The sequence below is a fragment of the Oncorhynchus tshawytscha genome, linkage group LG08 (assembly GCF_018296145.1).
Source record: "Oncorhynchus tshawytscha isolate Ot180627B linkage group LG08, Otsh_v2.0, whole genome shotgun sequence".
NCBI classification, from domain to species: Eukaryota; Metazoa; Chordata; class Actinopteri; order Salmoniformes; family Salmonidae; genus Oncorhynchus; species Oncorhynchus tshawytscha.
In genome coordinates, this window is record NC_056436.1 from 43,277,413 (window position 1) to 43,301,901 (window position 24,489).

A 24,489-nucleotide genomic window follows, 5' to 3' on the forward strand; every position below is an offset into this window, starting at 1 on the left:
TGGTGCTCCGTGTTAAATGAATGGGGGCAAGAAATGTGAATTGTTTCACTCTCAAGAAAATGGCGCCATTGAAAGGAGTGATTACTGGGGTAGCAGTAAATGTTAAAAGTTTACCAACTGAAGGGGAAGATTCCCGGTGTTTGTGATGCTCATTGTTTTTTGTGACGCAGATAGGGTGGTGAAACATCTTTTGAGTTTTGATGTTGAGTCTTTGCCAGACAAAGTGATGTTAGGATATATACGTTATCCTGTACAAGCTTTTGTGCTGAATACATTATGTTGTTATAGGTGTCAAGCTTAAGGGGGTGTGGCAGCAGTGTGTTGGAGCAAGGTTCCTAAGTGTGAGAAATATGCAGAAGGGCATGAAACAAAGGAATGTGTAGCATTGGGGAGAGTAGTGGTATGTGGTAATTGTAGGGGTGCCCATGGGGCTGGGGATCAGAAATGTCCCGTGCGAGAGAGGCAGGTTGAGGTTTCCAAGGTTAGAGTAGGTCAGAAGTTGTCATGCTGAGGCAATGAAGAAAGTATAGGAAGATGGGTCAATGGGGAGGGATCCTGTGAGGAGTGGTGTGTGTAGTAGATCTGTACCAGCACAGAGGGGTAGGCCAACAAGTGATATATGTGTCAGTAATGGACTTTTAGCATTTATAGCAATGTTATCAACTGTACTGCAGGGTTGGGACATAAGTCGCAGAAAATTGAGGTTGTGGTGGCAGCTGCAGAGAGATAATTAGGTGTGCGAGACTTGACATCAGAAGAGTTACAGGGTGTGTTAAGTGGTGATGTCCCATTCTTTCAGGTTGTTGACATGAGGTAGGGTTGAATATATTTAAATAGTGGAATAGGGTGGTGTTATTATATATATTCAAAATATATATATATATGTGAGTGTAGTGTCAGATGGTAGAGTCATATGTTATCGTTTAAATTTTTTCAAGCGAAGTATAAGGGAGTTGTACTCCAGTCTAGTAGGTGGCGGTAATGCAACATATTGGATGTCAACCGCCGTTAATCCTCATATCAAAGAAGAAGTTAAACTCCATCGAAGAAGAAGGCATCCAACATTTTTAGCTGGACGCATTGGTTACATGCATTTACTCTACTTTCTCCTTAACTACTTCACTGAATCGTAAGTAACGTTAGCTACAGCTACCATTCCCGTAACGGTATATCTGTTATAGATACAGGAATATGGATATTGCTAGGCAGCTTCTTGCTAGCTAGTTAATGACTGTGTGACTAATGTTATGCGATTGTCTCTGACTTCAGCACATAGCTATCCAATTTGCCCATGTAATGGACTAATAGCCAGCTACCCCATTCATTGACCCTAACTGCTTTAGCAGATAAAACTGCCCCGGTCAGAAGATACTAAGACCCCCGAAGCTTGCTCTAAACTTTAAGACGCGTCCCTTGCGGTATGGTTTTGGAAACATAAGACACGTATCATTCATATTAGATAAATACTTAAAAAAATAAATAAAAAGTTAAAATTACTACACTTTTAAATGATTACGGTTCGGTACACCGCCATATATGTCCATGTTTACAGCGAAGACGGAAGCCAGTAATAATGACTGTAGGCTGCAACTGTGTTAAACCGGGTCACTCAGTGTACAGTAAGTGGTGTGTTTTACATTTGTGATGTGAAAGTAGAGGGATGTATGTTTCTAGGACCGTTACCGCAATTGAGAATCGTTTCACGTTTAGATGGAGTACGTTTTGGTTTCCAGAGAAAATTATCCTTTAAACAGAACATGGAAGGGCCTTGGACTAAAATTAGTACAGTAACGTTAGGCTCCTTTAGTCCGTTATTGGGCTAATAGCCGTCTAGTGAATGGTGCAAAACGCATTTCCTCATGGGTGGGTATAATTTGTGGAACGTTCCAACAGGAATAGGTTCCAAAAACTTCGTAAAACACGTATACAACTTTGTATAGCGGCAGAGTAAGATACCAGGTAGGGAGTGAGCAATTTTGTTGTTTTTTCCACGAAAAAAAGTCTGTCCTCACACCGGTAGCCTATGGACAAGCATTAAGAATAAGCTACGTGGTGAGTTGATGCCTATTCGGCAGCTAGTTAGTTAGGTGAATTGATCATGCTACGTTGTATGCATTGTTTGTTGACATCCTTGTTATTTATGTAGTTTTGGGAACATATTCCTGTTGGAACGATCACAGGGCCCAATGTGTTGGCAGGATTTGTAACAAAGCAACATTTGAAACATTGCTACCAGTGACATTATGATTAGACCTACTCTGACAGAAAGCTAATAAATATCTATTGCTAATAATGTCTATAAGAGGACCAATTACTAGAACTGTTGTGCACTTTTAAGTGTTTAAATTTAGGAGCACCACTGCACTTAGAGCATAGAATCATGACCAAAAAAACTGCTTGTTACATTAAATTTGTCATTGTGCTCCTACATTTCTTTGTGTGCTCCTACATTTTTCAACTTAAACAAACACATGTGCTCCATGTAACAAAGTTCAGTGTAGAGCCCTGTTAGGCTAGCAGCTTTTCAGCTGCCAAGATAGCTACAGATTGTAACACCAAGTAATGTTATTTGGTGTTAAAAATTGTTTTTTAATCAAATCAAATCAATTTTTATTTGTCACATACACATGGTTAGCAGATGTTAATGCGAGTGTAGCGAAATGCTTGTGCTTCTAGTTCCGACAATGCAGTAATAACGAGCAAGTAATCTAACTAACAATTCCAAAAAAAACTACTGTCATACACAGTGTAAGGGGATAAAGAATATGTACATAAGGATATATGAATGAGTGATGGTACAGAGCAGCATAGGCAAGATACAGTAGATGATATCGAGTACAGTATATACATATGAGATAAGTATGTAAACCAAGTGGCATAGTTAAAGTGGCTAGTGATACATGTATTACATAAGGATGCAGTCGATGATATAGAGTACAGTATCAACGTATGCATATGAGATGAACAATGTAGGGTAAGTAACATTATATAAGGTAGCATTGTTTAAAGTGGCTAGCGATACATTTACATCATTTCCCATCAATTCCCATGATTAAAGTGGCTGGAGTAGAGTCAGTGTCATTGACAGTGTGTTGGCAGTAGCCACTCAATGTTAGTGGTGGCTGTTTAACAGTCTGATGGCCTTGAGATAGAAGCTGTTTTTCAGTCTCTCGGTCCCAGCTTTGATGCACCTGTACTGACCTCGCCTTCTGGATGGCAGCGGGGTGAACAGGCAGTGGCTCGGGTGGTTGATGTCCTTGATGATCTTTATGGCCTTCCTGTAGCATCGGGTGGTGTAGGTGTCCTGGAGGGCAGGTAGTTTGCCCCCGGTGATGCGTTGTGCAGACCTCACTACCCTCTGGAGAGCCTTATGGTTGAGGGCGGTGCAGTTGCCATACCAGGCGGTGATACAGCCCGCCAGGATGCTCTCGATTGTGCATCTGTAGAAGTTTGTGAGTGCTTTTGGTGACAAGCCGAATTTCTTCAGCCTCCTGAGGTTGAAGAGGCGCTGCTGCGCCTTCCTCACGATGCTGTCTGTGTGAGTGGACCAATTCAGTTTGTCTGTGATGTGTATGCCGAGGAACTTAAAACTTGCTACCCTCTCCACTACTGTTCCATCGATGTGGATGGGGGTGTTCCCTCTGCTGTTTCCTGAAGTCCACAATCATCTCCTTAGTTTTGTTGACGTTGAGTGTGAGGTTATTTTCCTGACACCACACTCCGAGGGCCCTCACCTCCTCCCTGTAGGCCGTCTCGTCGTTGTTGGTAATCAAGCCTACCACTGTTGTGTCGTCCGCAAACTTGATGATTGAGTTGGAGGCGTGCATGGCCACGCAGTCGTGGGTGAACAGGGAGTACAGGAGAGGGCTCAGAACGCACCCTTGTGGGGCCCCAGTGTTGAGGATCAGCGGGGAGGAGATGTTGTTGCCTACCCTCACCACCTGGGGGCGGCCCGTCAGGAAGTCCAGTACCCAGTTGCACAGGGCGGGGTCGAGACCCAGGGTCTCGAGCTTGATGACGAGCTTGGAGGGTACTATGGTGTTGAATGCCGAGCTGTAGTCGATGAACAGCATTCTCACATAGGTATTCCTCTTGTCCAGATGGGTTAGGGCAGTGTGCAGTGTGGTTGAGATTGCATCGTCTGTGGACCTATTTGGGCGGTAAGCAAATTGGAGTGGGTCAAGGGTGTCAGGTAGGGTGGAGGTGATATGGTCCTTGACTAGTCTCTCAAAGCACTTCATGATGACTTAGCTTTCTTGGGAACAGGAACAATGGTGGCCCTCTTGAAGCATGTGGGAACAGCAGACTGGTATAGGGATTGATTGAATATGTCCGTAAACACACCGGCCAGCTGGTCTGCGCATGCTCTGAGGGCGCGGCTGGGGATGCCGTCTGGGCCTGCAGCCTTGTGAGGGTTAACACGTCTAAATGTCTTACTCACTTCGGCTGCAGTGAAGGAGAGACTGCATGTTTCCGTTGCAGGCCGTGTCAGTGGCACTGTATTGTCCTCAAAGCGGGCAAAAAGTTATTTAGTCTGCCTGGGAGCAAGACATCCTGGTCCGTGACTGGGCTGGGTTTCTTCCTGTAGTCCGTGATTGACTGTAGACCCTGCCACATACCTCTTGTGTCTGAGCCGTTGAATTGAGATTCTACTTTCTCTGTACTGGCGCTTAGCTTGTTTGATAGCCTTGCGGAGGGAATAGCTGCACTGTTTGTATTCAGTCATGTTACCAGACACCTTGCCCTGATTAAAAGCAGTGGTTCGTGCCTTCAGTTTCACACGAATGCTGCCATCAATCCACGGTTTCTGGTTAGGGAATGTTTTAATCGTTGCTATGGGAACGACATCTTCAACGCACGTTCTAATGAACTCGCACACCGTATCAGCGTATTCGTCAATGTTGTTGTCTGACGCAATACGAAACATCTCCCAGTCCACGTGATGGAAGCAGTCTTGGAGTGTGGAGTCAGCTTGGTCGGACCAGCGTTGGACAGACCTCAGCGTGGGAGCTTCTTGTTTTAGTTTCTGTCTGTAGGCAGGGATCAACAAAATGGAGTCGTGGTCAGCTTTTCCGAAAGGGGGCGGGGCAGGGCCTTATATGCGTCGCGGAAGTTAGAGTAACAATGATCCAGGGTCTTTCCACCCCTGGTTGCGCAATCGATATGCTGATAAAATTTAGGGAGTCTTGTTTTCAGATTAGCCTTGTTAAAATCCCCAGCTACAATGAATGCAGCCTCCGGATAAATCGTTTCCAGTTTGCAGAGAGTTAAATAAAGTTCGTTCAGAGCCATCGATGTGTCTGCTTGGGGGATATATACGGCTGTGATTATAATCGAAGAGAATTCTCTTGGTAGATAATGCGGTCTACATTTGATTGTGAGGAATTCTAAATCAGGTGAACAGAAGGATTTGAGTTCCTGTATGTTTCTTTCATCACACCATGTCACGTTAGTCATAAGGCATACGCCCCCGCCCCTCTTCTTACCAGAAAGATGTTTGTTTCTGTCGGCGCGATGCGTGGAGAAACCCGTTGGCTGCACCGCTTCGGATTGCGTCCCTCCAGTTAGCCATGTTTCCGTGAAGCAAAGAACGTTACAGTCTCTGATGTCCCTCTGGAATGCTACCCTTGCTCGGATTTCATCAACCTTGTTGTCAAGAGACTGGACATTGGCAAGAAGAATGCTAGGGAGTGGTGCACGATGTGCCCGTCTCCGGAGTCTGACCAGAAGACCACTTCGTTTCCCTCTTTTTCTGAGTCGTTTTTTTTTTTTGGTCGCTGCATGTGATCCACTCGGTTACACTGGTTGTAAGGCAGAACACAGGATCCGCATCGCGAAAAACATATTCTTGGTCGTACTGATGGTGAGTTGACGCTGATCTTATATTCAGTAGTTCTTCTCGGCTGTATGTAAAGAAACCTAAGATGACCTGGGGTACTAGTGTAAGAAATAACACGTAAAAAAACAAAAAACTGCATAGTTTCCTAGGAACGCGAAGCGAGGCGGCCATCTCTGTCGGCGCCGGAAGTACTAGTAAATATACTGTAAATAATAATGTAAATATACATTATACTGGGAGTTACTCTCGAGGGGCGCAGCGGTCTAAGGCACTGCATCTCAGTGCTAGAGGTGTCACTACAGACACCCTGGTTTGAATCCAGGCTGTATCACAACCGGCTGTGATTCGGAGTCCCATAGGGCGGCGCACAATTGTCCCAGCGTCGTCCGGTGTAGGCCGTCATTGTCAATAAAAATGTGTTCTTAAGTGACTTGCCTAGTTAAATAAAGGTTAAAAAGTTACAGGTTTCCATTAGGTACAGTTTGCTGTAGCACAGATCATTTTTCGACCAACCTTAGCGATACCGTATTCTAACTTGATTTGTGGAAACCGGAGTCTCGTAAAATGGACTGGTCCAGTTGTAGGGGTTCCGTTTGAATTTAGAAAATGCTCCGTTTATTATTATTATTTTTTTGCTCAATGAAGTAATCCAACAATTATGCTGCCATCTTGTCTATTTCAAGTTTTCTTTCATAGATTGAGACGTGGGTCCACCCTGAACTAGAATTCGTCCTTCCAGGAGACGTTGAATATGCCAATTCTACTTTAAGCCCAGGAAGCAGCCATTCAACTTGCCATTCACCAACTTGTCAAGCTTAATAATGTCAAAATACATTAGGTACTTATCAAATAATGAAGTTTCCCTGAGCAACTGTCGTCATTTCTGTTGTCACAGCCGGTGTACTTCCAAAAAAGGTCTAAATAAAAAGTTACATTGGACGGTAGCCTAGTGGTTAAGAGCGTTGGGCCAGCAACCGAAAGGTCACTAGTTTGAGTCTCTGAGCTGTCTAAGTGAGAAATCCTCCGTCTGTGTCCTTGAGCAAGGCACTTAACTCAAATTGCTCTTGTAGTTCACACTGGATAAGAGCGTCTGCTAAATCACTGAAATATAAAGTAAGAGTTGTTCTTCTGGCCTGGCTGGTCTAGCGGTATTGCTGCAGCCTCCGGCACGCGTCTACAGTGTTATAGGTTCGAATCCGGCCTACTTTCCTTTGACACAACCGCGGTCATCTTCTCTCTAATCCCTGAAACACATTTTGGTTTTTGTATTTTTTATTTTTTTTGTACCGTGCGGTTGTCTGGGTGGCCCATATTATGCCTACTCATGAAAAAAAAAAAAAACATGTTCAATCTCTATTGAAAGTGCTCTTTAGCCCAGGAGTAGATTGTGATCTGATGTAGACTGCAAATGATGTAGATTGTAGTGTGGTCTGCAACACTTCAATCCAGCCGATGTCACTAGTATCTCTTATGAAGTGAATTGTTATGCAGAGTGGATGGAAGTGGAGAGGGAATTGCATATGGACAGAGCTTAAGCCTCAATGTAATAGACAAAGGGTGTGTTCAGTTCACGTCAATGTTTATGTAGCATGATTGTTTTTACTGAAACTGGCACCGTTCTTCAACAGCCTTTGTGGTACGCATTAGAAAAAAAGGAAGGGAAGCACTCCTAAGGTACACGATAGGTCTTTGTAGATAGGAGCTCTTTGGTAAATTGGTCATCAAAAAGGAAGGAAGACCAAGGCACTCTTCATATAATTAACTAATGTCTTTATTTGTATGGCATGTTCAATTGAACAAATCTTTTTAAAACGGTTTTGTTTCGGCTGCATGGCCTTTGTCAGGGAGTACAAAGATACTTTGTTCAAAAGACATTGTATTTTCCCCAATCAATGCGGATTGAAGAGGGGATGGTTACAGAGTAGTTGGTCAATATTCATGAGACAACACCTAGTAACAATATTGTACATTCAAAAGTGAAATGGATAAGTTATAAAAATGAATATTAAAGTTAGAAGTATTAGAAAAGTAGTTCTAGCCTTGAATAGGAGTGGGTGTAGGAGAGCTATACATTTCATAGTGCACTAGATGACAGCAAACATGGACCACAGCTTTCCAAACAGAGGGTAGTTGGGCAATATGTCCACTAGATGACAGCAAAGGGACCACTAAGACCCTACAGGAATGGGGAGAAATCGATATCTTCATTTTTAACCAGGGTACTTAGTGGCCTGCAGTTTGTAAGACCAAAAATGTTCCCTTTGGTTTAGTGGTTTAAGGCGGTCCCCTCTTCTGATTGAGGCCGGTACATGATCAATACCCATAGCTTGTAGGGAGGCAGGGTTACCATGGTGTAAGGACCTGTAGTGCCTTGCCATGGGGTAGTCTTAGTTGCCTACTCTTTTGGGGCACTTGTCTTCTGTTAGGCTGCTGGTTTTACAGTTAATTAAATGTTTGACTTGATATTCTGTGTCAACAAAATACTTTTTCCCTGCAATATTTCTACAATGGTTGCATTTGAAAGAGCCAGCTGGGTTTGTGGTTTAGTCTTTTGAGAGTCACCAGGAAGGTAGCTGTGGATGAGTTTGTCTCTTAAAGCTTATGACTGGTGGCTCTGGGAAGACTTTGCGTATTAGCGTATCACTTTGGATGATTCCCCAATTCTCTTTTAAAGACTAATGTTCTGTGCTATATTTAATCAACAAGGCCCGAAGGGGTGTGGTTTATGGCCATTATACCACGGCTAAGGGCTGTTCTTACGCACGACGCAACAAGGAGTGCTTGGATACAGCCCTTAGCCGTGGTATGTTTGCAATATACCACAAACCCAAGGTGCCTTATTGCTATTATAAACTGGTTGCTAATGTAATTAGAAGAGTAAAAATAATTGTTTTGTCATACCCAAGGTATATGGTCTGATATACCACGGCTTTCAGCCAATCAGCATTCGGGGCTCGAACCACCCAGTTTATAATTTGTAAAAAAGTACACGCTCTCTTGTGCATCACAAGGAACTCCCCTCCCCAACAAGTCCTCTCTGTCAAGTCATCCGGCCCTTTTAGAATTTTGAACCCCGACTCAAGAAGCGATTCTCCAATACAGCAAATTTGACACTGTAGTCTGTTTTCTGATTGCAAATTCTGCAGGCTCTTTAGAATTGGCTATAAGGAATTTTCTATTTTAGCCTTTTGGGATGGAAACTGTGTGCCCTCAATGGTATACCCATCTGTAGGCTTCTTAAAGTTGTAGGTGTGCAAAAAGCCTTTGTCATTTTTACTGATGTCAAGATCCCAAAAAATGTAGGTTCTCTTTGGTGTACTCAATTGTCAGTTTGATGTTAGGGTTAAGGTGTTGGTGGAAGGAAATAAGTGAATCTTCTGAGCCAGACCAGAACAGGCAGACATCAATATAGCACCCCCACCATATAATCTGGTAAAATATTTTAAATTTTTTTTTTTTAGAAGGATCCAGAAAGAAGTCATTTTCCCATTTATCGAAGTACAATCCAACGTAGTAAGGGCTGTAGCAAGCTCCAATGGCACATGCTTTGACTTGTTTAAAGATGAGGTTCTGGAAGACAACATTTCTATTATTTAGAGTCCACTCAGTCAGTGAGAATGAATTCTGAGGGAGGCGTGTCAGGCCGAGTACTCAAGAATGGTGCATAGCTGCCAATCCTTCATATTCAATGGTGGTGTACAAAGACTCCACATCCAAGGTGACTGAAAAGGAAGCTGTGCCTCTGAAACTGTGCCTCAATTCCTTGATTTTATTCAACACATCTGTGGTGTCTTGAAGAAAGGCTAGAAGTGATGGCAGAAAAGGCTTAATAAAGTAATCAATGTACTTGAAGATGAGTTCTATCAGGCTTTCTGCCTAAGGGGGCTCTCTTATCTGAACTCATTATCTGAAATATAACTCTGTGAGGACCCCTTTCAATTGGGGCGGCAGGTAGCCTAGTGGTTAGAGTGTTGGACTAGTATCCAAAAGGTTGCAAGATCGAATCCCCGAGCTGACAAAGGTACAAATCTGTTCTCCCCCTGCACAAGGCAGTTAACCCACTGTTCCTAGGCCGTCATTGAAAATAAGAATTTGTTCGTAACTGACTTGCCTAGTTAAATAAAGGTAATAACAATCTGATTTTAGGGCCTCTAAGGATGAAAGTAAGAGATTGGTAGAATTCATCATTGTATAATTGACGGTAGGCTTCTGTCACATTTTGTTCTTACCCCACACTACTGTAGCACCACTGTCTGCTTTTTTTAACCACATTCTGTTCATTTTTGGACAAGGATTCAATTGCATCCCGCTCTGTCTTTGAAAGGTTACATTTTGTTTTTATTATGGATCCCATTCAGCTACTCTTCCTGGGGTCCAGCAAAATTAAGCCAATTTTAAAACATTACAATACATTCACAGATTTCACAACCCGCTGTGTGCCCTCAGGCCCCTACTCCACCACTTCCACGTATCTACATTACTAAATCCATGTGTATGTATTAGAGGTCGACCGATTATGATTTTTCAACGCCGATACCGATTATTGGAGGACAAAAAAGCCGATACGATTAATCGGCCGATTTTTGAAATGTTTTTGTAATTATGACAATTACAACAATACTGAATGAAGACTTATTTTAACTTAATATAATACATCAATAAAATCAATTTAGCCTCAAATAAATAATTAAACATGTTCAATTTGGTTTAAATAATGCAAAAACAAAGTGTTGGAGAAGTAAAAATGCAATATGTGCCATGTAAGAAAGCTAACGTTTAATTTCCTTGCTCAGAACATGAGAACATATGAAAGCTGGTGGTTCCTTTTAACATGAGTCTTCAATATTCCCAGGTAAGAAGTTTTAGGTTGTAGTTATTATAGGACTATTTCTCTCTATACCATTTTTTTTCATATACCTTTGACTATTAGATGTTCTTATAGGCACTTTAGTATTTCCAGTGTAACAGTATAGCTTCCGTCCCTCTCCTCGCTCCTACCTGGGCTCGAACCAGGAACACAACGACAACAGCCACCCTCGAAGCAACGTTACCCATGCAGAGCAAGGGGAACAACTACTCCAAGTCTCAGAGCGAGTGACGTTCAAAACGCTATTAGCGCACACCCCGCTAACTAGCTAGCCATTTCACATCACATCGTTACACCAGCCTAATCTCGGGAGTTGATAGGCTTGAATTCATAAACAGCAGAGCTGCAGGCAAAACGCATGGAAGTGCTGTTTGAATGAATGCTTATGAGCCTGCTGGTGCCCACCATCGCTCAGTCAGACTGCTCTATCAAATCATAGACTTAATTATAACATAATAACACACAGAAATACGAGTCTTAGTTCATTAATATGGTAAAATCCGGAAACGATCATCTCAAACCCCAAAAAATTATTTCAGTGAAATATGGAACAGTTCCGTATTTTATCTTATCGGTGGCATCCATCAGTCTAAATATTCCTGTTACATTGCACAACCTTCAATGTTATGTCATAATTACGTAAAATTCTGGCAAATTAGTTCGCAATGAGCCAGGCGGCCCAAACTGTTGCATATAGCCTGACTCTGCGTGCAACGAACGCAAGAGAAGTGACACAATTTCACCAGGTTAATATTGCCTGCTAACCTGGATTCCTTTTAGCTAAATATGCATGTTTAAAAATATATACTTCTGTGTATTGATTTTAAGAAAGGCATTGGTGTTTATGGTTAGGTACACGTTGGAGCAACAACAGTCCTTTTTCGCGAATGCGCACTGCATCGATTATATGCAACGCAGGACACGCTAGATAAACTAGTAATATCATCAACCATGTGTAGTTATAACTAGTGATTATGATTAAGCTTAATGCTAGCTAGCAACTTACCTTGGCTTCTTACTGCATTCGCGTAACAGGTGGGCTCCTCGTGAGGCAGGTGGTTAGAGCGTTGGACTAGTTAACTGTAAGGTTGCAAGATTGAATCCCTGAGCTGACAAGGTAAAAATCTGTCGTTCTGCCCCTGAACAAGGCAGTTAACCCACCATTCCTAGGACGTCATTGAAAATAAGAACGTGTTCTTAAATTACTTGCCTAAAGATAATCGGCAAAATCGGCGTCCAAAATTACAGATTTCCGATTGTTATGAAAACTTGAAATCAGGTGTAAGGTCAGTCAGTTTTTGTGGCCTCAAACACATTTTAAGCCTAAATCCACTTTGTCCAGAATGCAACAAAACAAATGTACACATTTTGATGTGGAGAACCCGTTTAAAGGGTAAAAGTGACACAAACCAAACATAATGTCTTAACACTATCAACAAGGCAGGTCCTACAGGCCCTAGTTTTGTCGCACCTTGACTACTGTTCAGTCGTGTGGTCAGGTGCCACAAAAAAGAACTTAAGAAAATTGTAATGGGCTCAGAACAGGGCAGGACAGCTGGTCCTTTGATGTACACAGAGAGCTAATATTAATAGTATGCATGTCAATGTCTCCTGGCTGAAAGTGGAGGAGAGATTGATTTCATCACTACTTTTTATTTATGAGAGGTATTGACATGGGGAGGCATACAGTACTACATAGAGCCATGACTACATGGAACTCTATTCCACATCAAGTAACTTGACCAAGCAGTAAAATTAGATTTAAAAATAAATAAATAAATAAAACATTGGCACAAAGCAACACAAACATTAGCACAGATACATGCATATGAGTTAAGTTAATTAGTTGAGTATGTGGGAGCAAAAGACATTCGTTTAGACGACCCTTACACTGTCATCAGAAAGGGGTTCTCCAGAAATGTTGATCACAGCCTTGTTCTGGTCCTGCTCCATGTGGTTGGATAATCTTGCATTCTTCCTTCTCCTCTGTGTTGGCCTCTTCCGCATCCTCTCCTCTTTGTGAACCTTGCGTGGCTCGTCTTTCTGGCCTAAAAAATCTTGGGAGGAGCCGGCCTCGCAGAGTGTCTTGGATGATCCTCATCGTCACTGCTCGTAAAGTTGAAAGAAACAGATGTGGGTGTGATCTGAATTCTTGCAGGTTGGTTTTCTCCAGGAAAATACCTTGCCATCTCTGTAGTTGACTTCACCTCTTCTAAACTTCCTTAGCTTGTCCAGCTTCAATTTAAGAGTGAATGTGTCTATGTTGAGGTATTACGCTTGCTCCAGTTTGGTGGGTGTGGTGAATTGTGGCCTGAATCAATATGGGTGTAGCCATTTTTTAAATCGCAAAACTTGTGCAGCACACTATACGGTAAGCACGATCTGGGCAACCATAATCAACTTTTTTCCCAGCTGGTAAATCAGTACTGTTTCTGTTAATTCAATGTTACACACTTTTGTCAAATGTTCTGTTGAACTGAACACAACCCAGGATTGTTACTAAAGCACCTTATACCATCCACCACTGCGACCTGTATGCTCTAGTCGGCTGGCCCTCGCTACATATTCGTCGCCAGACCCACTGGTTCCAGGTCATCTACAAGTCCATGCTAGGTAAAGCTCCGCCTTATTTCAGTTCACTGGTCACGATGGCAACACACACCCGTAGCACGAGCTCCTGTGGGTGTATCTCACTGATCATCCCTAAGGCCAACACCTCATTTGGCCCCCTTTCCTTCCAGTTCTCTGCTGCCTGCGACTGGAACGAATTGCAAAAATCGCTGAAGTTGGAGACTTTTATCTCCCTCACCAACTTCAAACATCTGCTATCTGAGCAGCTAACTGATCGCTGCAGCTGTACATAGTCTGTAACATGGGTCCATCGGTAAATAGCCCACCCATTTTACCTACCTCATCCCCATACTGTTTTTATTTATTTATTTTCTGCTCTTTTGCACACCAGTATCTCTATCTGCACATGACCATCTGGTCATTTATCACTCCAGTGTTAATCTGCTAAATTGTAATTATTTGCCTACCTCATGCTTTTTGCACACAATGTATATAGACTTTTTTTTTCCTTTTCTGTGCTATTGACTTGTTTACTCCATGTGTAACTCTGTTGTCTGTTCACACTGCTATGCTTTATCTTGGCCAGGTCACAGTTGTAAATGAGAACTTGTTCTCAACTAGCCTACCTGGTTAAATAAAGGTTAATTAAAAAATAAAATAAAAAATTGAACACTGCTTTAAACCTGTCTCAATAAATCGTCTTTAATTGACATCCCACAGGGTTCTGGGGAAAGGACAATGACCTCGTTAGTGGCCTATGATGATTCTGACCAGGAGGATGATGACGGAGCACTCCCTCTTCTTGCCAACTGTCCCATGGATGATATCAGGCAGTCCCAAGGAAACCAGAAATGGTTGGATTCTAACTTCTATGGACCATTATTACCCAGTCCCCATTACAAACAACTGGAAATAGGACAATGTGGTGATGGTAGAACAGTGTCTGAACCTCACAGGGAGATTTATCCCCTTCCATTGGGTCTCTCAGGGGTTGTGGAGAACAGCTCAAACTCAAAACCATACTCTGCTCCACAATACTGTGTTAATTTGACCACAGCGAAGAGGCATCCGGCTGCACCACCTGGTGTCTCGCCATACATTCCTAAGAGACAGAGGTTGGCCACACAAGGAACGAGAGAAGAACCAACCTCTTTGGAAACGAATGATAAGTCCACTGTCTCCAGGCTGCTGACCGAGGTCTCTGAGCGGGTGCGTCCGTACCTGGGGCCCAGGCCTGGCAGGGCAGCGGTGCCCAGGTGCATGCAGCTCAGCCTCCAGGCCCACCAGGCTCCAATCAACATGATCCAGTGGTGCCCAGTGCCCCAGCTCAGCCATCTCCTACTGTCTGCCTCCATGGACAAGACTGTCAAGGTAACCATGATGATGTGTGTGAGCCATTGAGTGCTCCATGTTTTCGGTCATGCATGTCGTAGGGTAAATCATAGCATACACACAGGCATACTTTTACACTTGTCAGTCCTAGGGACAGGTAAGTGGGTAATTAGTGTACAGATCTGACGTTCAATGTAAGTGGCTCACCAGGTTAGACAGAGTGAGACATGCTGCCTTTTGAAACACCTGTGTCACTGTCAGAGCAATGTGTGTCAGAACCCATGGGATTTCCTTTCCTCCAATACTACTTACTATTGTTGTCACGATACCAGATTTTTGACTTAGATACCATGTTCAGTATCACAATACTCGATACCATCACGATACTACATACCAAAACAATGCCCAAATGATACCACAGCAACAACAAAAAAAGAATGCGTATTAGCCAAAGTCACAGGATGGCACTTGATCCAGATATCTTTTGAGTTCAATATAATTCCATAGATTTTTGAATGTATGCTTTAATTAATAAATGATACAATCATACAATTAGTTTTTTTTTTACCAGTCTAACTACATAACAGCATAATGGTAATCATTTATTTGAATGGTAAATCTCTATTGATAGACTGGGTAAATCAAGATGTAGCCTAGGCCTGTTCACAATACACGTGAATGCATTGAGCTTGTTTTTCATGAGGCTACAGATGGAAAACAATCTGTTTTACCTTCCATTTGGGACATATTTTACTGATCAACAACATTTACATAGAAGCAGACTCTTCTTTTATAAAAGTGCCATGATGTCATTCACACACAAAGAAACTCCCAGTGGTGAGCACATTTGCATGCACGCAAATAATTTGATATTACATTGATTTACGGCAGTAAGCAGAGTATGGAAATTGTCATGTAAACATCTTACTCTGCTTATCTTAAGGTCAAAATCAAAGTAGGCATAGCATACATACACCAATTAAAATCCCTGGTTTTCAGAGCAATCTTTCAAATTATTAGGGCATGTAAGCGGCTTAATCTGCACATGTGCCAGCAGCAAGCCTCCCTGTTATGCTGAGTGAAGAGTTCAGGAAACACCTGTAAGTATGCATCTTAGAAATAGTTTCGCATACAAACTTTAAATGTCTGAATTCTGAATCAAATTGAATTCGATTGACATGGTCTCTGATAGAATGTTTATTTTTATGGCCTGATTTCAGATGTGAACAGGATTATTAGGGAAAATGTTTTAAACTATTTATATGAATTCTGTGCAACTTCAGACGCGCGTTTACTGTGAACACTGAAGCTGTACCCGCTTTAATTTACTGTTTTAACAGTGACCAACTAGGCTACTGTGGCTATTTGATTAAAATGTAGGCCTACCATGAGAAAATGCATCAACATTTTAACATGGAAATAGCAGTTCTATCATTGTCTACAGTAGCGGCCAATGTGTGGTGTTCAATGTAGGCCTACATTCCATGAGACTTTTGGAAGAAGAAAAAAAACACGCAGGGTCTGACATTAACCTGTTTATCCACTTGTCCTTCAGACAAGAAGGTGACTGAACATTTTGTTTTGGTGTTTAATGTAAGAAACCACTTTCATTATTCCCATTACAGAGAATCAGACAAATTATAATACCCCCTGCCTATTGGCTACTTAGCTTATTCAAGCCTGTCTCAAAATACAACCCTGACCTTTTTTTTAAGACATAAAAAAAAAATCTCTGTACCAGACTTGCTTTTCAAAGATCGCTTCAAATGTACACACTTTGCTCTTGTTGGAAGCAATCACTCCCACATTGCTGACTACAAAGTAGCTATAGCTCGGCCAATAACGCACTAACTAGCAAAGAATATGAACAAATGTGCACACGTGGCTACATGCAGCGCCCGCTTTGATCTCAAAACAATTGTGTAATAATCGTGACTGCTCATGCTGTAAAATAGTCCAGTTCAAAGTGAATGGCATATCCATATATGGCAAGGGTCTATTTGCATATAGGTCTACTGCAGCTCTGATTGGTTATGGCTCACCGGTCTGTACTCTGTGTAGAGTACTGGCCTGAGTCATGCCTGTCAATGCAATAAAATCTGATGCTCTATGCCTACAACTAAATCTCTTGCATAGTTTTACATAAGTCTTGCATAGTTAGTTTTGTTTCGGTATGTTGCATTGAAAGTGGTTAATATTGCATTGATTTGATCACATAATCCCACAGTAAAGGGAAACGTTGATGGTGTTAACTACCGGGGGGAAACTCCTCAACTTTCTAATCTCCTGCTTCTCTGTGCTGGCTGTTATTTCTTCTGCAAGGCTGTCCTGGCAGAGCTGCACCCACAAACAGCTTAAATGGAACATTTATATGTAACCGTGCTCAGTGTTTCCTCATGGCAGGCTAGAGTTAGCAATGAGTGCGCTATGGGAATATCAGCTGTGCTGAAAGACAGACTTGATCCTCTCTCAATCAGTAGATGACATGGGACACATTTGACAGAAGTACCCAAAAGTATGTTCTAGTATCGAGAAAGTACTGACGTTTCGGTGTACCATGTAACACTACTACCTACCACATTTCACCAGGGTCGTATGGCACCAAATGCAAGAAAATTGAATGAAACTGTGAGGGACTACCTTAACTTGCCAGATAAGAATTTGTTTTAATTTTCTGTTGCAAAATGTTTTGCTACGGTGTGCCCCAATTAAAACGACCCAGGAAGACCTAAATTTACCCAATGTAACCTAGGTTCTATGATATGAGTGATGTCTCTCACTTTGGGTAACACCTCTTAGGGATGGAGTCTAGGAAGGTCCAATCACACAACGTCTGTCGGACAGGCACAATAACCAATAGTGGACCAACCCACTTTCCATATAAGGAGCCGTAGTCTGCTCCCATCTTCACTTCTAAGTACGTTCATCTTCCTTACGCAAAGCATGAAGAGTAATGCGGTGAGAGACCTCACTCATAATATCATAGAACCGGGGTTACATTAGGTAACCTAAAGTTCTATTTCAATTACTCGTTCGGTCACTTTGGGGATATAGCCAAACCGAGTAGCGCTCATATACTCTCCGAAGCCATGTCTGGATCGGATCAACACTCAGAAGTCCGGACAATAAGCACTATATGCTCTAACGAGGGTGTAGTGACGTCCAGTTCGTAGAACCTCACAAATGTATGGGGGGTACCCCAGCATGCCACATTATAGATATCTTGAACAGAGATGCCTTGGAACAATGTCCATGATTTAGACAAGATTCCACTATACAATGGGATAAAGCACTACTAACACAAGGGACAAACCTTGGATATCTCTGGGGCAAATCATAGGTAGTTGTGGCCTGACGGTGCATGCAGCTCTCCAACCTGTTTTGCTAATGCAATGCTTGCTTGAAACTGCTTTACCTTTAGCCAATCTAAATTTCACGCTTTCCAGTGACTCGAACTGCAGCTGTGAAATGGACTCAAGCACCACAACGATTGTAGGATGGGTCTAGCTGTTTGGGTACTGAGCGTAGACTACGCTAAAATGTGAGGTTGTCGTACTTGGGATCAGCTAGCCACTGTTCACCCAGGAGATTACTATTCTGACTCAGGCTTCCACCATGTTATCCGGGGCGAGCATTGTTGCGCCTCATTTGACCGTAGTGCTGTGCGGTGTAAGTGGTCAGTTTTAGCAGTAGCTAGCTAATAATTCCAGGTATCTGAGTGCTTGGTTTAGTTCGTCCAGTACGGGGAAAACAATAGCCATAATGCTGAGCGAGAAGGTTCTGGCAGCTGGTTTATATGTGAGCTACTCAAAGCCTGGCCGTGGGTTCTGTACAACTCACCTAGCTAAACACATAGCTGTAGTTAGCCGCAGAACACTATTGCTCTTTACAGGCTGAAACATCTCCCACGACCATAGTACCAAGGAACAACTGGTCAACCTAGCCAGCGAGGGCGCTGGTAAGCTACATAAGGGGGAAAGTAACACTACCCAGTGTAGGTATAAGAGCTAGCTCAAAGTGTGTACTGGCGGACGGTAGCTGTGGTGCTAGCCCTGGTATTAGCTGGCTGGCAATTGCCTAGCTATTGCTTGCACACTGATAGCTGAAGAACGTGAATGGCATACTTCTTAGTGAGCTTCGCCTAGTAGTGTTGCGTGGGCTAACTGCATCACAACAGGGGACTCGCCCTGTGCAGTGGTAAAAGTAGCCATATCTCTGGTATGGAGACCCGGGCTATGCATCTGCTATTCGAAGCTTAGCTGTATAGCTAGCGAGTCCGTTCGCCCAGTGGGTCAGTAGTCTAGTTATATCAAGCATACTTCCCGGGGAGGGAGATCTTCACCAATACTTAGCTGTGCAGCCAGTGTTCCCTGGCGTTTAGCTTAGCTAACTTAGTGTTCACGTCGAGGGTTAGTAGCCTCGTCCCTAAAATAGGAAGCTTGGGGAAGTTCCATGGCAGAAATTAGCTGAAGAAGGGTCGTTTAGTGCCGTAGGAGCAACAGTGTGCGAGGGCTGAAAATGTCAACAAAATGAGCACTTGGTGACCTTTTAGAACTAGACATTTTTTGAAGGCCAAAAAAATAGCTAGCCACAGTGAGGTTCATTTTGAGAATTCGCCTAACCTTGAAGACAACCTAGTTAACTAGCTAGCTGCTTCTCAAAACAAACATTGTGGCTAGCTATTTTTTTTTTTTTTTTTTTTTTTTTTGGGGGGGGTCTTGAAATGTAACATCCAATCAAAATCTCCAGACCTCCAAGGGAGTACGTGATTTGAGGTATGGGAACGCGAGAGACTAGTAGCCTAGCTATAGCAAGCACACCACTAACTGAAGAATGTGCGTTCTTTCTTAGCAAGCAAGGTTAGTTTATAGTCTGGCTAACCGAAATCTCGAGTATATTTCCTTTCTTCCACTTTGGTGGGAATAAGCAACACGAAGCAGGTATCTGGGCTGGTAAGGCGAGAGCTGTCATGTGAGGGCAATCCTCAGCACGAAGCTTCTGTCCTGCGCTTGGCGGCCCCGTGAAGAAGACGAAAGAAGTTAAGATACTACGACCCCTTATATGGGAAGTCGATTGTTTCTCTATTGGCGGTTGCACCCGTCTATGACCGACTTTGTGTGACTGGATATTCCTAGACTCCGCCCCTAACAAGGCGTTACCCAAAGTGAGACACTGAAAGAGTGATTTTAAATAGAACCACCAGCTAGCTATTCATCTCATCCATAGGTCAATTGGTGCAGAAAGCGAAATATTTTGATCCAGAGCAAAAGTGCGTTTCCTGCACAGCGCCAGAGAGCATTAGCTACCTGCTACCAATGGGCTCGGTATAATTAACAATTTAAATATTCATGATGAAATTTGCCTATTCATGCAGGAGTGCAAGTGTACTGCTGCTAGGCTCCCTCTGTCACTTGGCAGACTAACTCAGACGGCAGGGCTTGTGAGTTAGTTGTCTGTTGCTGGGGATTAGATCAGTTAGTAACATTAGATTCATAATTGTTTTCCTCATCCAATTACTTAAATAAAACCTATTTGAGGATGCAAATTAATTGAGCCCTTAACAATATTTATTGTTTGTATAATAATCTGTCTAAAGTCGATCAATCTCACAAATAATTTGAATGGTCCACCCAATTGGAATATGCAATGCAAAGTTAATCCAGGGAAACCCAAATAAAAATTAGTGCCAAGCTGAGGAAGGGGTGACAGGTCAGTAGGGGACACGGGTAGGTCAGAAGAGGACCCTATGTCCCTGGCCAGCCCTGGTCTTTTGTAGGCTACTATTTGTCATTTAGCTGCAGTAGAGAGATGTTTGTAGCTGTACACAGTCACCATGGTTACAGCAGGTGTCTCGCAATAGTGTTTATGTTGATAACATGAATACAATTTTTACATTTTTTGTTACTTAGAAACATTTAAGAGGCTGATTTTCATTTGCGTGGACTTTAAGTGACCAGTGAAATGGAAAATGTTGCAAACATTCATTTTCTACATTAGGCCTACACATTTTACAGCCTACTGTCAGAATTTTTCCTTTAGAGGGCAGTGTTGCTCTTACAATGATTATTTAGCTGAACTTGTTTAGATGTTGCTGTTGTTCATGATAGACGGAAATAGTATTGTACAGTTCACCTACTCCAGTATATTTAATTTTCAGCTCTTTTTTTGTTGTGTTGCTCTGGCATTCCCTCAAATGTCTTCACTGCTTTACATTTCCAAAATATTTGCCTCTAAGCTTCTAGGGGATTCTGTTTGGTACAGAGCAGCGAAGAAAGAGCTTGTTCCTGAATTGACATGTCACACATTCCTGTCGACTCTCTGTGGAGTATGGGGGCTGTCATACTTCTCCATGCTCTTTCATGCTCCGTGCAGTACAGTGTTCAATAATGAAATAGAGGGAGACGGATCTGGCTCACAGATCTTCAAAGACCCTCTGTGGGTCTGGATATGCTATGGCATAGAAACTTCTCATCATTAGTTTTGGCCTTCACACATGAGACCACCCACTCAATTTCCGACGTTTCCTGAGGAGACTTTTCCAAAGGGAGTGGCAGACGCTTTCTTTTGACACTGAGATGTCTCCCATGGCACCAACAGTAGGCACCATTGCCACCTACTTGAATCAGGGTTTGTCAGGTTCAGCAAGCCTCTAATCTCCAAAGGGTGAAATTGACTTATTTCTGTTGTCATTGGGCTGTTTTTGCAGCCTTCTTCTTGTCAAGTAGTAGAAACTACCTAATCACACTCGTGACAGGCTGGTGCACTATTCCTTTGTTTCTTCACGACTAGGATCAGAGAAGCCTGCATTCAAATCACAAAATCATTCAGCTATTTCTTGCTTGAGATCGATTTATGGCACTCCAAGTTAATTAGCTAGATAAATTAATTAGCGAGTGCTGTCTTGCTTTTTTTAAACCCTCAAAATAAGCCCTAATCTACAACTGAATTAAAGCCAATTTTTCAGTAAATAAAATAAAACGCCTTTAAAGGTCCAATACAGGATCAAATCATTTCTGGGTGACAATTAAGTACTTTATTGTGATTTGTATTCAATGTAAATTGTAAAAAAAAATGAGCAAAGAGCAATTTCTCACGAACTTCGCTAGTGCTGTCAAGGGAGTGGTCTGAGAGGGGGGCAACTGAAAACTAGCTGTTATTGCCAAAGAGGTTTGGAACTCTCTCTCTTATTGGTCTATGAACTCGGGAGGCTAAAACTCCCTCCCACCAAAACAGGCTAACAATTCTGTCGGCCTTCTCAGACAGCCATTACACTAAAAGGGCATCATTTTCACAGTATTATTCCAACCTCAGTGTGGAAATATACGTGGAACAAAAATATAAATGCAACACGTCAAGTGTTGGTCCCATGTTTCATGAGCTCAAATAAGAGCCAAAACATTTTTCCATATCCACAAAAACTTATTTCTCTCAAAGTTTGCACAAATTTGCTTATCCCTGTTAGTGAGCATTTCTCCCTTTTCCAAGATAATCCATCCACTTGACAGGTGTGGCATATCAAGATGGTGATTTAAACAGCATGATCATTACACAGGTGCACCTTGTGCTGGGGGAAATTAGAAGGCCACACTAAAATGTGCAGTTTTGAGAATGCCAAGAGTGTGCAAAACTGTCGTCAAGGCAAAGGGCTACTTTGAAGAATCTCACATATACAATTTATTTAGATTTTGTTTAACACTTTTAAAAATATTTTTTATTGGTTACTACATGATTTCACGCGTTGTTTTGATGTCTTCATTCTTCTACAATGTAGAAAATAGTATAAAGAAAAACCCAGGAATGAGTAGGTGTGTTCAATCTATTGACTGGTACCCTGTATATATAAAAGACAGAGAAATCATGTTTTTTACTGCACTGGGACTTTTTAAAGGGATAGTTGACTAAAATGTTTAAAAAATCCAGTAACAAGGAGAGACTGCAATCCAGACCTACGTTCATGACGAGTACCATTTTAAATCTTTACTTCCATATTACTTTTTGTGTTTGCTGGCTCCTCTATGGGAGGAGTTTGCAGTTTTGCAACTAATCTATTATTTCCATTTCGCTAGGGCAGCTCAATCTCTCCCAACTAAACTTTTTGAAATGATTTCAAATAGTTGTTGACCCAAGGTCTGCTGCAATCCATTAATTTTCTGTGTTAACCTAGACACTGTCTTCAACCGCTAAAGTTGTTAGTATGTTCTAAGTTCTATGCCCAAATTAATGCAAGCATATCAGTTTTTGGTGCATATGCACTTGTTTCCCAGCCAAAGTGAGAGGTGAACACAGAGCCTCAGATTACCGTTTCTCCCCCCTCAAAAGTAATTCAATGCCATCCTAAAGGACTGTGTGGCTGCCAGGGGCCCCAATGTGGGTGGCAGCAAATAGTATGTGAGATTGTTTACACGTACAGCAGCCCAGGGATTTTACTCTGGTTTCAATTTCGCCGCCAGATCATTATCTCAGCGTGATCCTACTAGTAGATATGGATTGCCGGCTTTACCTCAATTGCCTTGTCACATTGACATTTATTCACACAGTCTGAAAATAGCATTCCTGTTGGCTCTGGAGGTGACTGTAGAGCACCAGGATGTATTCGACCAGTGGCCCTGTCATCATGTCACAGGCTCTGTCTCACTCAGGGGAGAGTGAAATATCCTTCACAAATAGCTCTAGTTCTCCACCAAAGCCATTGATCTAGGCGGACATGTTTTGTAGTTTGAGTGTTTGCTTGTGGACTTAATTTAGCACAAACCCTTGATCCAATGTGCTATTGGATGCAAAATACTTTTTTAAATTAAAGATGTTTGATCTACAGTTAAAATAAAAAATAAAAAAAAGATCCCTCCTGCATACACTTAGCAATATGATAGTGGGGGAGGCAACTTTTTTTATTTAGGCTAATTTATTTGAATTGAGGAACCGTGAAAGAAACCGATGAGTATCTTTTCCCCTGTAATCTATAGGGAAATTGTCCAATTTGAAACGCCCCATATTACCAATTTTACTTAGGCGAAGTGTGAGTGTAGCACCCTCTTAAAGAACCATACTTTTTTCTGATACAGAATAAGCCTCTGTGCTCTCTCTGGGGTGTATGAGAATTCCCATTACAACCTTTAAAGTTCCTCAAAACATGACTCTGTAATTAACTGCTGCACTGTATCCAGGGGTCTATTCACTAGGAACCAAACAGAAGCAAATGGGATGAAATGGGGAGCAAACTACCTGAATTTGTTTGCACTAGGGGTGCGCAGGTCAGCTGTTTGTTCACCTGCAATTGCTAATAACCCGTCCGTAACCACCTGACTATGTGAATCTGAGGCCCGCACCCGACCGACCCTAACTCGCAAATATAGACTAGTAGACTAGATGTTTTTTGTGAGCTGAAGCTCCAGTGCAGCTGGACAGTGATCCAAAACACATAATCAAGTCTACATGAAAATGTCTTAAAAGTAACATTTGAAGTTTTGGAATGGCCTAGTCAAAGTCCACATCTAATCGCACTTGAGATGTTGTGTGCAAAACTCACATTTTGCAGAGTTAAAGCAGTTTTGCATGCAAGAGTGGGCAAAAATTCCTCCACGGGGATGTGATACTAATCAAAATGACAGGAAGCATTTGGTTGGAGTCATTGCATCTACAGGTGGCACAACCAGTTTTTGAGTGTAAGGGGGCAATCGCTTTTTCACAAGGGAATTGGGCGTTGCATAACTTTGTTAATAAAATAAATAGAATAAGTAAAAACAATAAGATTACACTTGTAAACTCGGGTTCCCTTTTATCTAATATTAGGTGTTGAAAATCTGATAACATTCAGTATAAAAAAAACACATTTTAAAGTGTAAAAATAGAGAATCAGAAAGGGAGCAAATACTTTTTCACA

The 24,489-nt window shown here is 42.2% G+C and overlaps 1 protein-coding gene across 2 annotated transcripts in view; it reads left to right on the forward strand.

Moving 5' to 3' along the window:
- Window positions 1–992: 992 nt before the first annotated feature.
- Window positions 993–24,489, forward strand: part of wdr25 (WD repeat domain 25) — a 33,230-nt gene continuing 9,733 nt past the window's right edge. Inside the window, exons 1-2 of one of the 2 annotated variants that reach the window (XM_024429711.2) lie at window positions 993–1,129; window positions 13,998–14,648. In XM_024429711.2, coding sequence (XP_024285479.1) covers window positions 14,016–14,648 — 633 coding nt within the window. In that variant the 5' untranslated portion in view covers window positions 993–1,129; window positions 13,998–14,015. Of the gene's footprint in view, window positions 1,130–12,474; window positions 12,865–13,997; window positions 14,649–24,489 lie in introns of those variants that run through there. The other variant, XM_024429712.2, reaches the window with a different exon arrangement.